Source organism: Lithobates pipiens, unplaced genomic scaffold, assembly GCF_037356315.1.
Source record: "Lithobates pipiens isolate NorthernLeopardFrog02 unplaced genomic scaffold, aLitPip1_a1.2 Scaffold_35, whole genome shotgun sequence".
NCBI lineage: Eukaryota > Metazoa > Chordata > Amphibia > Anura > Ranidae > Lithobates > Lithobates pipiens.
The window spans coordinates 1,094,247-1,108,104 of NW_027507811.1; the positions used below are offsets into that span (position 1 = coordinate 1,094,247).

The 13,858-nt window shown below is 52.3% G+C and overlaps 2 protein-coding genes across 4 annotated transcripts in view; both read right to left on the minus strand.

Annotated features, from left to right (window-relative positions):
• Nucleotides 1-869: 869 nt before the first annotated feature.
• Nucleotides 870-3,467, minus strand: LOC143955642 (uncharacterized). Its single transcript, XM_077465745.1, has one exon. It carries the CDS (start codon nt 3,107-3,109, stop codon nt 1,037-1,039), a length of 2,073 nt encoding a protein of 690 aa, XP_077321871.1. The 5' UTR covers nt 3,110-3,467; the 3' UTR covers nt 870-1,036.
• A 483-nt stretch (nt 3,468-3,950) lies between these two features.
• The window catches only part of LOC143955897 (uncharacterized), a 96,182-nt gene continuing 86,274 nt past the window's right edge, over nt 3,951-13,858 (minus strand). Inside the window, exons 2-6 of one of the 3 annotated variants that reach the window (XM_077466020.1) lie at nt 5,694-5,817; nt 5,052-5,273; nt 4,708-4,940; nt 4,418-4,618; nt 3,951-4,294 (exon numbers count right to left, since the gene is read on the minus strand). In XM_077466020.1, the coding sequence (XP_077322146.1) occupies nt 4,073-4,294; nt 4,418-4,618; nt 4,708-4,940; nt 5,052-5,088 (693 nt within the window). In that variant the 5' untranslated portion in view covers nt 5,089-5,273; nt 5,694-5,817 and the 3' untranslated portion in view covers nt 3,951-4,072. Of the gene's footprint in view, nt 4,295-4,417; nt 4,619-4,707; nt 5,274-5,693; nt 5,818-13,858 lie in introns of all 3 variants that reach the window. The other 2 variants (XM_077466018.1, XM_077466019.1) reach the window with 2 other exon arrangements.

Genomic DNA, 13,858 nt, shown 5'->3' on the forward strand with positions numbered 1-13,858 from the left:
CCACTGGCCAAAACTTGCTCAATATGCAATCGAGCTACTGGCCTGTCCTGCATCCAGCGTGCTTTCTGAATGGACATTCAGTGCTGCTGGGGGTTTGTAAGGGGTAAAAGAGTGCGCCTGTCCACAGACTCCGTTGATAGGCTCACATTTATAAAAAATTAATCAGTACTGGATCAGCAGCTATCAAGCCCCTAATGCTGATGTAACTGACTGAATCTGCTAGGGATGCCTATCCTATTCCTCCTGAATCTTGATGATGCTAGCCTCCAACAATATTTTTGTTTTAGGGCACCACCAACACCCAAGGCCCAATTTTTCTGCACCTGTAAAAGGGGCATATGATTACAATTCTTAAAAAAAAATTTTTAGCAGTAGGGTCAGTTGCTGTGACCAACGAGAGTAAATGTGAGGGGTTACAATGTTCTGGCACTACCAACGCCTAAGGCCCAATTTTGTCTGCAGGGTATATAGCACAGACTATATAGTACATTTTTTTTTCTTTTTTAATAAAGGGGTTGTCAAAAACTGTCTGCTGTGGTTTTTACTTTTTGACACTTTTTTGGTGAATGGGTAGGAGTACAATGTACCCGATACCCATTCACATGGGGGGGGGGGGGGCTGGGATCTGGGGGTCCTCTTGTTAAAGGGGGCTTCCAGATTCCAATAAGCCCTTTGCCAGCAGACCCCAACAACCAATGGCTAGGGTTGTCAGAAAGAGGCTCTTGTCCCCATCAACATGGGGAAAAAGTGCTTTGGGGGGGATGTTGAGGGCATGTGGCCTGGTACGGTTCAAGAGGGGCGGGGGGGGGGGCACCCCTCCTATCCTCCAGGCTGCAAAGTTTGTCCGAATTGCACCGACACACACAATCTTTTCCTTATTCAATACATTTTTTATTACCATTTTACTTTTAACAAGACTGCAGTTATAAAATCCAGAAATAGCAAAAGTCTAAATCCAACGAATACACCTCGAGGGTTGTGTGGGACCCCCTGATGTACAGGAAGACAGGACTTCAGGGAGGAACATTTCCCTCACTCACGCCTTCTCCCCCGTGTGAGATCTCTGATGTCTGCAAAGACTGGACTTGTCTAAAAAACATTTCTCGCACTCATAACAGGAATACGGCTTCTCCCCCGTGTGAGATTTCTGATGTGCATTAAGCCTGGACTTCCGTGAAAAACCTTTTCCACACTCAGGACAGGAATACGGCTTTTCACCTGTGTGAGATCTCTGATGTGCCTTAAGATTGGACTTCTGTGAAAAACATTTCCCACACTCCGAACAGGAATACGGCTTCTCCCTCATGTGAAATCTCTGATGTGTGGAAAGATGGGGCTTCTGTGAAAAGCATTTCCCGCACTCCGAACAGGAATACGGTTTCTCCCCCGTGTGAGATCTCTGATGTTTGTAAAGATGGGACTTCTGTGAAAAGCATTTCCCGCACTCAGGGCAGGAATACGGCTTCTCCCCCGTGTGCAATCTCTGATGTGCGTAAAGAGTGCCCTTTTCTGAAAAACATTTCCCGCACTCTGGGCAGGAATATGGCTTCTCCCCTGTGTGAGACCTTTGGTGTTGGTTGAGATTCCATTTTCTTGCAAAACTTTTCCCACACTCAAAACAGAAATATGGTTTTTCCCCCGTGTGAGACCTTTGATGTGTGACGAGTTCAGATTTTTTTAAAAAACATTTTCCGCATTCAGAACAGGAACACAGCTTCTCACCCGTGTGAAATCTCTGATGATTATAAAGATCAGACATGTCTGAAAAACATTTCTCGCACTCAGAACAGGAATACAGCTTCTCACCTGTGTGAGACCTCTGATGTATGATAAGGAGGGACTTCTGTGAAAAATGTTTCCCACACTCAGGACAAGAATACGGCTTCTCCCCTGTGTGAGATCTCTGATGTATGATAAGGAAGGACTTCTGTGAAAAACGTTTCCCACACTCAGGACAGGAATACGGTTTCTCCCCCGTGTGAGACCTCTGGTGTCTGTTGAGATCGGTTTTCTCTGAAAAACCTTTCCTGCACTCAGGACAGGAATATGGCTTCTCCCCTGTGTGAGACCTCTGGTGTCTGTTGAGACTGGATTTCTCTGAAAAACCTTTCCTGCACTCAGGACAGGAATACGGCTTCTCACCTGTGTGAGACCTTTCGTGTCTGTTGAGATCGCTTTTCTCTGAAAAACATTTCCCACACTCAGAACAGAAATATGTTTTTTCCCCCGTGTGAAATCTCTGATGTCGGTAAAGATGGGCCTTCTGTGAAAAACATTTCCCACACTCAGGACAGGAATATGGCTTCTCTCCTGTATGAGAATTTTTGTGCTTATTAAGACTGCTTTTGGAACTGAAACACTTTCCACACTCAGGACAGGAAAACCTCTTATGTGTTGGAAGAACGTCACCGTCCCTCACAGTCTGAGGTTCCTCAGGATAAGAGGAATACGATGGTCCGGCACCGTCCCGCACAGTCTGAGGTTCCTCGGGATAAGAGGAATACGATGGTTCGGCACCGTCCCTCACAGTCTGAGGTTCCTCGGGATAAGAGGAATACGATGGTCCGGCACCGTCCCGCACAGTCTGAGGTTCCTCGGGATAAGAGGAATACGATGGTCCGGCACCGTCCCGCACAGTCTGAGGTTCCTCGGGATAAGAGGAATACGATGGTCCGGCACCGTCCCGCACAGTCTGAGGTTCCTCGGGATAAGAGGAATACGATGGTCCGGCACCGTCTCGCACAGTCTGAGGTTCCTCGGGATAAGAGGAATACGATGGTCCGGCACCGTCCCGCACAGTCTGGGGTTCCTCGGGATAAGAGGAATACGATGGTCCGGCACCGTCCCGCACAGTCTGAGGTTCCTCAGGATAAGAGGAATACGATGGTCCATCTACACTGTGTGGTGCCGGATGGACATTTGAGGTAGTCGGGTTTTCTCCTGGACTATACTGTGTGATGTCCTCATCTTCTACTTTACAGTCTGGAGACAAAGTGAGACAATCCTCTGAGGTTTTCCTCATCTCCCGTCCATCTACTAAAATAGAAATACAAAGATTATTACTAGACATCAGCTGATTGGTTCCCCTAAACCAGGACTCCGCCCACATCAGGCAGCTTTGTCTCTGAGGATCTTACAATTCCCCCCTCAAGGTAACTAGTAAATGGGTCCTCTGATCTCCTACCAGATCATTTCTTTATTCATGGACCTTAGTCAGAGAGTGAGGAAACAACGAGAACTGTCTTCTATAGGAGTGACAGTGATGAGGGGATTATAGGACGAGTGTCCCCTCCCCCTCTATCACTCATTGCCATCTTCCCAACACAAGAAGTCCTGCACTTCCTTATTTAGTCCATGATTTAGTCATGAATAACAGCGGGGCTGAGCCCCACCAGAGGTCAGAGAGTGAGGATGGGGGGAGAACAACCAAGATGAAGACTGGACTGATCCTGAAGACCCCCATCATTGGGTTATTGACTCCTCCCTCATTATCACTTTCTGTTTAAACTGTTTGTTTGTTTTGGATGGGGTGGAGATGGATTAGAACCCCCCTCAGTTTTTATTTCTGTTGGTGTCCCCATTAAGGAGGATCACCCCCTCTGTTTGTCCTGTTTACCATTATCATTGAAAATGAAAGTATTAGGAAACCACAAATGTTGGGTTTTCCCCAGAAAAGTAATAGAGGGGAAATCTTCCAATGGGGACGCTGGTTCTGGTGGTCTGGGAGGAAATTTCCTTCATTTACAGAGATTTCCACTCACTTTCTGTTTGGCTGGAGGACAGGAAGTGAAGTGAAATCTCTGCAATAGGACAAATATAGTAGGAAAAAAAAACATAACGGGGTTATCACCCTCCTCCTATCCAAAATGAAAAAAAAAAAAAGTTTTGCCCATAGTTCTACTTTAGGGTTCGAAAGTTGGAGGATGTTATCACATTATTATCACCATGTAATAAGTCTGTGCTCCAATCACATCATCAGATATAAAATGTCCAGCTGGTAGGAAATGGGGGTAACAAAAGTGAACACATATTATGTGTATATATAGCAGTGGGGGGAGGGGAGGGAGAGAAGTCAGGCGTACGTAATGTACAACATAGAGAATATAGTGCAGGGGTCAGGAGTATGTAGTGTATTTAGTGTTAATGACCCACCTGTGCTGATCTCTGTAGGAGTGTCCTCCTCTATAAATGTCCCCGTTATTCCATCCTCCTCCATAGACTGCTGATCATCCCTCACATACCTCTCTTCTTCTTCTGATTTCACCTCAAATTCTATATCCATTGGATCTCCACTCTAAACCAAGAAAATGAGAGAGAAAATATCATCTGTAAGATAGAAGATTTATTATTGTGACATCACATAGTAAAGCCACACATCATCTCTATAAGTGTGTTTTATAACCTCCGTCCCACCAACCTTGTAACAGTGGGGGATGGTGTGACCTTCCTGTGTGGAATCCCGGGAATACAGAGGACGGGGACATCTCTCTGGTGGGTTCCTGGTATTTGGTGGCTCCATCATATCCTTGTGTCCTTCAGGAAACTCCTCCATCACTCCATACTCCTCATCCTCCTCTTTATACTCTTCTTTAGAAACAATATTATCGAGGTCTCCACTCTGAATATATAATAAAAATGACATCAATGGTAACAATGCAGATAATGTACAGATCCTAATGATACTATCAGTGATTGTTCCTCATCTACCTGATGATGGTGGGGGATGGTGTGACCTTCCTGTGTGGAATCCCAGGAAAACTCCTCCATCGCTCCATACTCTTCATCCTCCTCTTTATACTCTTCTTTAATATCAATTTTATTATCCCCATGACATCTCTCTGGTGGGTTCCTGGTATTTGGTGAATCCATTGTGCAATCCAAGTGTCCTTCTGAAAACTCCTCCATCACTCCATACTCCTCATCCTCCTCTTTATACTCTTCTTTACAAACAATATTGGTATTGGTATGAATATATAATAAAACTTTAATTGTAACAAACATGCTCATATCTGCATATCTTTCATGACTACCAATAATGGTTCCTCATCTACCTGATGATATTGAGGGATGGTGTCCATCCAGACACATCCCTTGTCTGTTACTGGATAATGTCCCAGAATTCCCAGAATCCTCCTCACCTCTCCTGTCAGCAGCTCCATCATCTTCTTGGTGACTTCTAGAATCTTCTCCATGTTGTGTCTCTCAGGTTTTAGGGAGTCACATGGAGGCACTGTGATGGTCATGTGATCACCGGACTTCACAAGAGGAAATCTCTGTATTGGAGAACCAATAGGAATATCATGTTAGAATCCCAGAATCCTCCTCACCTCTCCGGTCAGGTCTGTGTTTTATTAATAGAGATAAGAGTGATGTCATGTGACCTCCCAGAATCCTCCTCACCTCTCCGGTCAGGTCTGTGTTTTATTAATAGAGATGAGAGTGATGTCATGTGACCTCCCAGAATCCTCCTCACCTCTCCGGTCAGGTCTGTGTTTTATTAATAGAGATAAGAGTGATGTCATGTGACCTCCCAGAATCCTCCTCACCTCTCCGGTCAGGTCTGTGTTTTATTAATAGAGATAAGGGTGATGTCATGTGACCTCCCAGAATCCTCCTCACCTCTCCGGTCAGGTCTGTGTTTTATATAATAGAGATAAGAGTGATGTCATGTGACCTCCCAGAATCCTCCTCACCTCTCCGGTCAGCAGCTCGATGATCTCTCTGGTGACTTCCAGAATCTTCTCTTTATTCTATCAGGGAGGGAGGTGGAGGCAATGTGATGGTCATGTGATCTCCAGACTTTACAGGAGGAAAACTCTAGATCAGAACACGAATAGTAAATCAAATGATATTCTCAGAATCCTCCTCACCAGTTTTATTAAAGCCCCACTGAGATATAATTTATCCACATAGTTCCCCCCCCCACCCCCCACTTTGTAGGTTAGAAGCTTGTCACAAGGATGTCTGGTGTTATTACACACAACACAGGAACAACACTCTTGTTTTGCTTGTGAGGATGCAAAATGTCCGTCTACATTCTAAGACCAATGGAAAAAAAGAATGGAGGAACATTGGGAGGAGAAACTTAGAGGTCAGTGTGATGTCATAGGATTTTATGACTTTGATTGGAGGGACATTGGGAGGAGGAGCTGTAAGGTCAGTGTGATGTCATAGGATTCTATTACTTTGATTGGAGGGACATTGGGAGGAGGAGCTGTAAGGTCAGTGTGATGTCATAGGATTCTATGACTTTGATTGGAGGGACATTGGGAGGAGGAGCTGTAAGGTCAGTGTGATGTCATAGGATTGTTTGACTCTGGTTGGAGAGACATTGGGAGGAGGAGCTGTGAGGTCAGTGTGATGTCATAGGATTGTTTGACTCTGGTTGGAGAGACATTGGGAGGAGGAGCTGTTGGGGGCGCTCTGCGAGGTTTCTGTATGTAGCATCTTCTAGTGTGTGCTAAAAGTTAGTGTAGGCCAAATATAATTTGGCTCAGTGCTAGGCTTGAGCCGTGGAATGTGGGTCAGGGTTCATTAAAGTTCAGGGTTGGGTGAGTCATCATGGCAGCTCTCTGGTGCCTCCCCCCTGGTCTAGAAGGTTGGAGAATCTTCTAGAAACTAGAGGGCGGGGTGAGAGGTGGAGTTGCCATGCATGTTTATGAGGCCTCAGCCAATCCCCAGTAATGGTCTGGCTTAGAATACTTCATAAATAGACATGGGCCATGCCAGCAGGGGCAGTCGGGTGGAAGATGGAGAAGCAGTGTTGAGGAGGCTGTCGGTGGCCCTCAGGGGTGCCCCCTAATCTGAGGGAGTTGTCCCTGCCTTGGGCCGGGGGGTGGAAGAATCCTGCTAGAACACAGAGGAGGAGGTCTTCCTGGCGGCATGGGAGTCCTTTCCCTGAGAGATCTCCTGGCGGTCAGCACAGAGCTGGTGAAAGTGACTGAATGCTTCAATGGGCTGCTAGAAAATGTCTATTGTTACCCATGGTGATTGGGGTAAGCCAGTGGGTTCCTGCAGGAAGGGGTCTGACAGTTGTCCAACCACGGCCGAAGTCAAAGACTGCCCTGACCCTGCTAAGAACAGTGTGGCTTGTGTTACAGACTTCGCTGTTGCTCTCACTACTGTCTGCCTTTAGTTGGTCAGGCACAGTCGGTGCCGAGCGGCATGTTGTGACAAGTTCTGCAAGTATCGGTATGTACAGGACAACCACAAGCTTATGATCTGTGCCTGAAAGTTTCAGTCCAACCAGGAAAGAGTTTCAGAGTATGCAGGAACAGGCCTGCTTATCAGAACTGTTGTCTGGAAGCTTGGGGGCCGAGCCACGCCTCGGAGGAGAACCAGTGTGCCTTCCTTGTGGAGAGTAGACATGTGCGCCATCAATAAATTAGTTTTGTTAGGTCTTGGCACAGAACAGCCGCAGAAGTCCCAGAAGGCTGGAATGGGCCAAAGAGTGACTGCCAAAGGCAGGGTTGAGTCTGAGGATGGGGACTTCCATGCAAAGACAAGTGACATCGGGGAAGAGAGCTAGAAATCTTCCTCGGCCTGAGAGCTGGTACCTGTTAGGGCTGCCCAGCAGGAACCAGAAGCTGCTCCCAGAAGTGGAAAGAGACATTATTTTCTAGCCGATGGGGACACGGCTGATTTTTAGGGAGGGGGGCTGAGTGTAGCAACCTCTAGTGTGTGCTGAAAGTTAGTGTAGGCAAAATATAGTTTGGTTCAGGGCTAGGCCAGAGCCGTGGAATCTGGGTCAGGGTTCATAAAATTTCAGTGTTGGATGACTCATCATGGCAGCTCTCTGGTGCCTCCCCCCTGGTCTAGAAGGTTGGAGAATCTTCTAGAACTATATGGTAGGAGTTAGGAGGAGCTGCCATGCATATTTGTAAGGCCTCAGCCAATCCCCAGTCATGGGCTGGCAGGGGGCAGAGAATATGTCAAACAGACATGGGCCATGTCAGCAGGGGCAGTCGGTTGGAAGATTGAGATGCAGTGTTCAGGAGGCTGTCAGTAGCCCTCAGGGGGTGCCCCCAAGTCTGACAGGGTGTCCTGCCTTGGGCCAGGGTGCTGGAAGAATCCTGCTAGAACTCAGAGGAGGAGGTCTTCCTGGAAGCAAAGGAGCAAGAGAGGACAGAGTAGTGCAACACTGTGTGGAAACTAATGAAGGGGGGAGACTGCCACATGTAGCCTTCCTTGAAGATAGTGGTGTGCTTAAATCTTCAGTCCTTTCCCTGGGAGATCTCCTGAGATTCAGCTGGGTAGGGATGTTGAAGAGTCAGTCAGGTAGGGATGGTGAAGAGTCAGTCAGGTGGGGCTGGTGAAGTGTCAGTTGGGTGAGGCTGGTGAAGAGTCAGTCGGGTGGGGCTGGTGAAGAGTCAGTCAGGTGAGGCTGGTGAAGTGTCAGTCAGGTGGAGCTGGTGAAGTGTCAGTCGGGTGGGGCTGGTGAAGAGTCAGTCAGGTGGAGCTGGTGAAGTGTCAGTCGGGTGGGGCTGGTGAAGAGTCAGTCAGGTGGAGCTGGTGAAGTGTCAGTCGGGTGGGGCTGGTGAAGAGTCAGTCAGGTGGAGCTGGTGAAGTGTCAGTCGGGTGGGGCTGGTGAAGTGTCAGTCGGGTGGGGCTGGTGAAGAGTCAGTCAGGTGAGGCTGGTGAAGAGTCAGTCGGGTGGGGCTGGTGAAGTGTCAGTCAGGTGAGGCTGGTGAAGAGTCAGTCGGGTGGGGCTGGTGAAGAGTCAGTCGGGTGGGGCTGGTGAAGTGTCAGTCAGGTGAGGCTGGTGAAGTGTCAGTCGGGTGGAGCTGGTGAAGTGTCAGTCAGGTAAAGGCTGGTGAAGTGTCAGTCGGGTGAGGCTGGTAAAGTGTCAGTCGGGTGAGGCTGGTGAAGAGTCAGTCGGTGAGGCTGGTGAAGAGTCAGTCGGTGGGGCTGGTGAAGTGTCAGTCGGGTGGGGCTGGTGAACAGTCAGTCGGGTGGGGCTGGTGAAGTGTCAGTTGGGTAAAGCTGGTGAAGTGTCAGTCAGGTGGAGCTGGTGAAGTGTCAGTCAGGTGGAGCTGGTGAAGTGTCAGTCAGGTGGAGCTGGTGAAGTGTCAGTCGGGTGGAGCTGGTGAAGTGTCAGTCAGGTGGAGCTGGTGAAGAGTCAGTCAGGTGGGGCTGGTGAAGAGTCAGTCAGGTGGGGCTGGTGAAGAGTCAGTCAGGTGGGGCTGGTGAAGAGTCAGTCAGGTGGGGCTGGTGAAGAGTCAGTCGGGTGGGGCTGGTGAAGAGTCAGTCGGGTGGGGCTGGGGAAGTGTCAGTCGGGTGGGGCTGGTGAAGTGTCAGTCAGGTGAGGCTGGTGAAGTGTCAGTCGGGTGAGGCTGGTGAAGAGTCAGTCAGGTAAAGGCTGGTGAAGTGTCAGTCGGGTGAGGGCTGGTGAAGTGTCAGCCGGGTGAGGCTGGGGAAGTGTCAGTTGGGTGAGCTGGTGAAGTGTCAGTCGGGTGGAGCTGGTGAAGTGTCAGTCAGGTGAGGCTGGTGAAGTGTCAGTCGGGTGAGGCTGGTGAAGAGTCAGTCAGGTAAAGGCTGGTGAAGTGTCAGTCGGGTGAGGGCTGGTGAAGTGTCAGTCGGGTGGGGCTGGTGAAGTGTCAGTCGGGTGGGGCTGGTGAAGTGTCAGTCGGGTGGGGCTGGTGAAGAGTCAGTCGGGTGGAGCTGGTGAAGAGTCAGTCGGGTGGGGCTGGTGAAGTGTCAGTCGGGTGGGGCTGGTGAAGTGTCAGTCGGGTGGGGCTGGTGAAGAGTCAGTCGGGTGGAGCTGGTGAAGTGTCAGTCAGGTGAGGCTGGTGAAGAGTCAGTCGGGTGGGGCTGGTGAAGAGTCAGTCGGGTGGAGCTGGTGAAGTGTCAGTCAGGTGAGGCTGGTGAAGTGTCAGTCAGGTGAGGCTGGTGAAGTGTCAGTCGGGTGGAGCTGGTGAAGTGTCAGTCGGGTGGAGCTGGTGAAGTGTCAGTCAGGTGAGGCTGGTGAAGTGTCAGTCGGGTGAGGCTGGTGAAGAGTCAGTCAGGTAAAGGCTGGTGAAGTGTCAGTCGGGTGAGGGCTGGTGAAGTGTCAGTCGGGTCGGGCTGGTGAAGTGTCAGTCGGGTGGGGCTGGTGAAGAGTCAGTCGGGTGGAGCTGGTGAAGAGTCAGTCGGGTGGGGCTGGTGAAGTGTCAGTCGGGTGGGGCTGGTGAAGTGTCAGTCGGGTGGGGCTGGTGAAGTGTCAGTCGGGTGGGGCTGGTGAAGAGTCAGTCGGGTGGAGCTGGTGAAGTGTCAGTCGGGTGAGGCTGGTGAACAGTCAGTCGGGTGGGGCTGGTGAACAGTCAGTCGGGTGGGGCTGGTGAACAGTCAGTCGGGTGGGGCTGGTGAAGTGTCAGTCGGGTGGGGCTGGTGAACAGTCAGTTGGGTGGGGCTGGTGAACAGTCAGTCGGGTGGGGCTGGTGAAGTGTCAGTTGGGTAAAGCTGGTGAAGAGTCAGTCGGTGGGGCTGGTGAAGTGTCAGTCGGGTGGGGCTGGTGAACAGTCAGTTGGGTGGGGCTGGTGAACAGTCAGTCGGGTGGGGCTGGTGAACAGTCAGTCGGGTGGGGCTGGTGAACAGTCAGTCGGGTGGGGCTGGTGAAGTGTCAGTTGGGTAAAGCTGGTGAAGAGTCAGTCGGTGGGGCTGGTGAAGTGTCAGTCGGGTGGGGCTGGTAAACAGTCAGTTGGGTGGGGCTGGTGAACAGTCAGTCGGGTGGGGCTGGTGAAGTGTCAGTCGGGTGGGGCTGGTGAAGTGTCAGTCGGGTGGGGCTGGTGAAGTGTCAGTCGGGTGGGGCTGGTGAAGTGTCAGTCGGGTGAGGCTGGTGAAGAGTCAGTCAGGTGGGGCTGGTGAAGTGTCAGTCGGGTGAGGCTGGTGAAGAGTCAGTCAGGTAGGGATGATGAAGTGTCAGTCGGTGGGGCTGGTGAAGTGTCAGTCGGGTGAGGCTGGTGAAGAGTCAGTCGGGTGGGGCTGGTGAAGTGTCAGTCGGGTGAGGCTGGTGAAGAGTCAGTCAGGTAGGGATGATGAAGTGTCAGTCGGTGGGGCTGGTGAAGTGTCAGTCGGGTGAGGCTGGTGAAGAGTCAGTCGGTGGGGCTGGTGAAGTGTCAGTCGGGTGGAGCTGGTGAAGTGTCAGTCAGGTGAGGCTGGTGAAGAGTCAGTCGGGTGAGGCTGGTGAAGAGTCAGTCAGGTGGGGCTGGTGAAGTGTCAGTCGGGTGGAGCTGGTGAAGTGTCAGTCAGGTGAGGCTGGTGAAGTGTCAGTCAGGTGAGGCTGGTGAAGAGTCAGTCGGTGGGGCTGGTGAAGTGTCAGTCGGGTGAGGCTGGTGAAGAGTCAGTCGGTGGGGCTGGTGAAGTGTCAGTCGGGTGGGGCTGGTGAAGTGTCAGTCGGGTGGGGCTGGTGAACAGTCAGTCGGGTGGGGCTGGTGAACAGTCAGTCGGGTGGGGCTGGTGAACAGTCAGTCGGGTGGGGCTGGTGAAGTGTCAGTCGGGTGGGGCTGGTGAACAGTCAGTTGGGTGGGGCTGGTGAACAGTCAGTCGGGTGGGGCTGGTGAAGTGTCAGTTGGGTAAAGCTGGTGAAGAGTCAGTCGGTGGGGCTGGTGAAGTGTCAGTCGGGTGGGGCTGGTGAACAGTCAGTTGGGTGGGGCTGGTGAACAGTCAGTCGGGTGGGGCTGGTGAACAGTCAGTCGGGTGGGGCTGGTGAACAGTCAGTCGGGTGGGGCTGGTGAAGTGTCAGTTGGGTAAAGCTGGTGAAGAGTCAGTTGGGTAAAGCTGGTGAAGAGTCAGTCGGTGGGGCTGGTGAAGTGTCAGTCGGGTGGGGCTGGTGAACAGTCAGTTGGGTGGGGCTGGTGAAGTGTCAGTTGGGTAAAGCTGGTGAAGAGTCAGTCGGTGGGGCTGGTGAAGTGTCAATCGGGTGGGGCTGGTGAACAGTCAGTTGGGTGGGGCTGGTGAACAGTCAGTCGGGTGGGGCTGGTGAACAGTCAGTCAGGTGGGGCTGGTGAAGTGTCAGTCGGGTGGAGCTGGTGAAGTGTCAGTCGGGTGAGGCTGGTGAAGTGTCAGTCGGGTGGGGCTGGTGAAGTGTCAGTCGGGTGGGGCTGGTGAAGAGTCAGTCGGGTGAGGCTGGTGAAGAGTCAGTCAGGTGGGGCTGGTGAAGTGTCAGTCGGGTGGAGCTGGTGAAGTGTCAGTCAGGTGAGGCTGGTGAAGTGTCAGTCGGGTGAGGCTGGTGAAGAGTCAGTCGGTGGGGCTGGTGAAGTGTCAGTTGGGTGAGGCTGGTGAAGAGTCAGTCGGTGGGGCTGGTGAAGTGTCAGTCGGGTGGAGCTGGTGAAGTGTCAGTCAGGTGAGGCTGGTGAAGAGTCAGTCGGGTGAGGCTGGTGAAGAGTCAGTCAGGTGGGGCTGGTGAAGTGTCAGTCGGGTGGAGCTGGTGAAGTGTCAGTCAGGTGAGGCTGGTGAAGTGTCAGTCGGATGAGGCTGGTGAAGTGTCAGTCGGGTGAGGCTGGTGAAGTGTCAGTCGGGTGAGGCTGGTGAAGAGTCAGTCGGTGGGGCTGGTGAAGTGTCAGTCGGGTGAGGCTGGTGAAGAGTCAGTCGGTGGGGCTGGTGAAGTGTCAGTCGGGTGGGGCTGGTGAAGTGTCAGTCGGGTGGGGCTGGTGAACAGTCAGTCGGGTGGGGCTGGTGAACAGTCAGTCGGGTGGGGCTGGTGAAGTGTCAGTCGGGTGGGGCTGGTGAACAGTCAGTTGGGTGGGGCTGGTGAACAGTCAGTCGGGTGGGGCTGGTGAAGTGTCAGTTGGGTAAAGCTGGTGAAGAGTCAGTCGGTGGGGCTGGTGAAGTGTCAGTCGGGTGGGGCTGGTGAACAGTCAGTTGGGTGGGGCTGGTGAACAGTCAGTCGGGTGGGGCTGGTGAACAGTCAGTCGGGTGGGGCTGGTGAACAGTCAGTCGGGTGGGGCTGGTGAAGTGTCAGTTGGGTAAAGCTGGTGAAGAGTCAGTCGGTGGGGCTGGTGAAGTGTCAGTCGGGTGGGGCTGGTGAACAGTCAGTTGGGTGGGGCTGGTGAACAGTCAGTCGGGTGGGGCTGGTGAAGTGTCAGTCGGGTGGGGCTGGTGAAGTGTCAGTCGGGTGAGGCTGGTGAAGAGTCAGTCGGGTGAGGCTGGTGAAGAGTCAGTCAGGTGGGGCTGGTGAAGTGTCAGTCGGGTGGAGCTGGTGAAGTGTCAGTCAGGTGAGGCTGGTGAAGTGTCAGTCGGGTGAGGCTGGTGAAGAGTCAGTCGGTGGGGCTGGTGAAGTGTCAGTCGGGTGAGGCTGGTGAAGAGTCAGTCGGTGGGGCTGGTGAAGTGTCAGTCGGGTGGAGCTGGTGAAGTGTCAGTCAGGTGAGGCTGGTGAAGAGTCAGTCGGGTGAGGCTGGTGAAGAGTCAGTCAGGTGGGGCTGGTGAAGTGTCAGTCGGGTGGAGCTGGTGAAGTGTCAGTCAGGTGAGGCTGGTGAAGTGTCAGTCGGGTGAGGCTGGTGAAGAGTCAGTCGGTGGGGCTGGTGAAGTGTCAGTCGGGTGAGGCTGGTGAAGAGTCAGTCGGGTGGGGCTGGTGAAGTGTCAGTCGGGTGGGGCTGGTGAAGTGTCAGTCGGGTGGGGCTGGTGAACAGTCAGTCGGGTGGGGCTGGTGAACAGTCAGTCGGGTGGGGCTGGTGAACAGTCAGTCGGGTGGGGCTGGTGAAGTGTCAGTCGGGTGGGGCTGGTGAACAGTCAGTCGGGTGGGGCTGGTGAACAGTCAGTCGGGTGGGGCTGGTGAAGTGTCAGTTGGGTAAAGCTGGTGAAGAGTCAGTCGGTGGGGCTGGTGAAGTGTCAGTCGGGTGGGGCTGGTGAACAGTCAGTTGGGTGGGGCTGGTGAACAGTCAGT

Coding starts and splice junctions, on each gene's coding strand:
- LOC143955642 (XM_077465745.1), bottom strand. CDS start 3,109: ATGTGGGCGGAGTCCTGGTTTAGGGGAACCAATCAGCTGATGTCTAGT.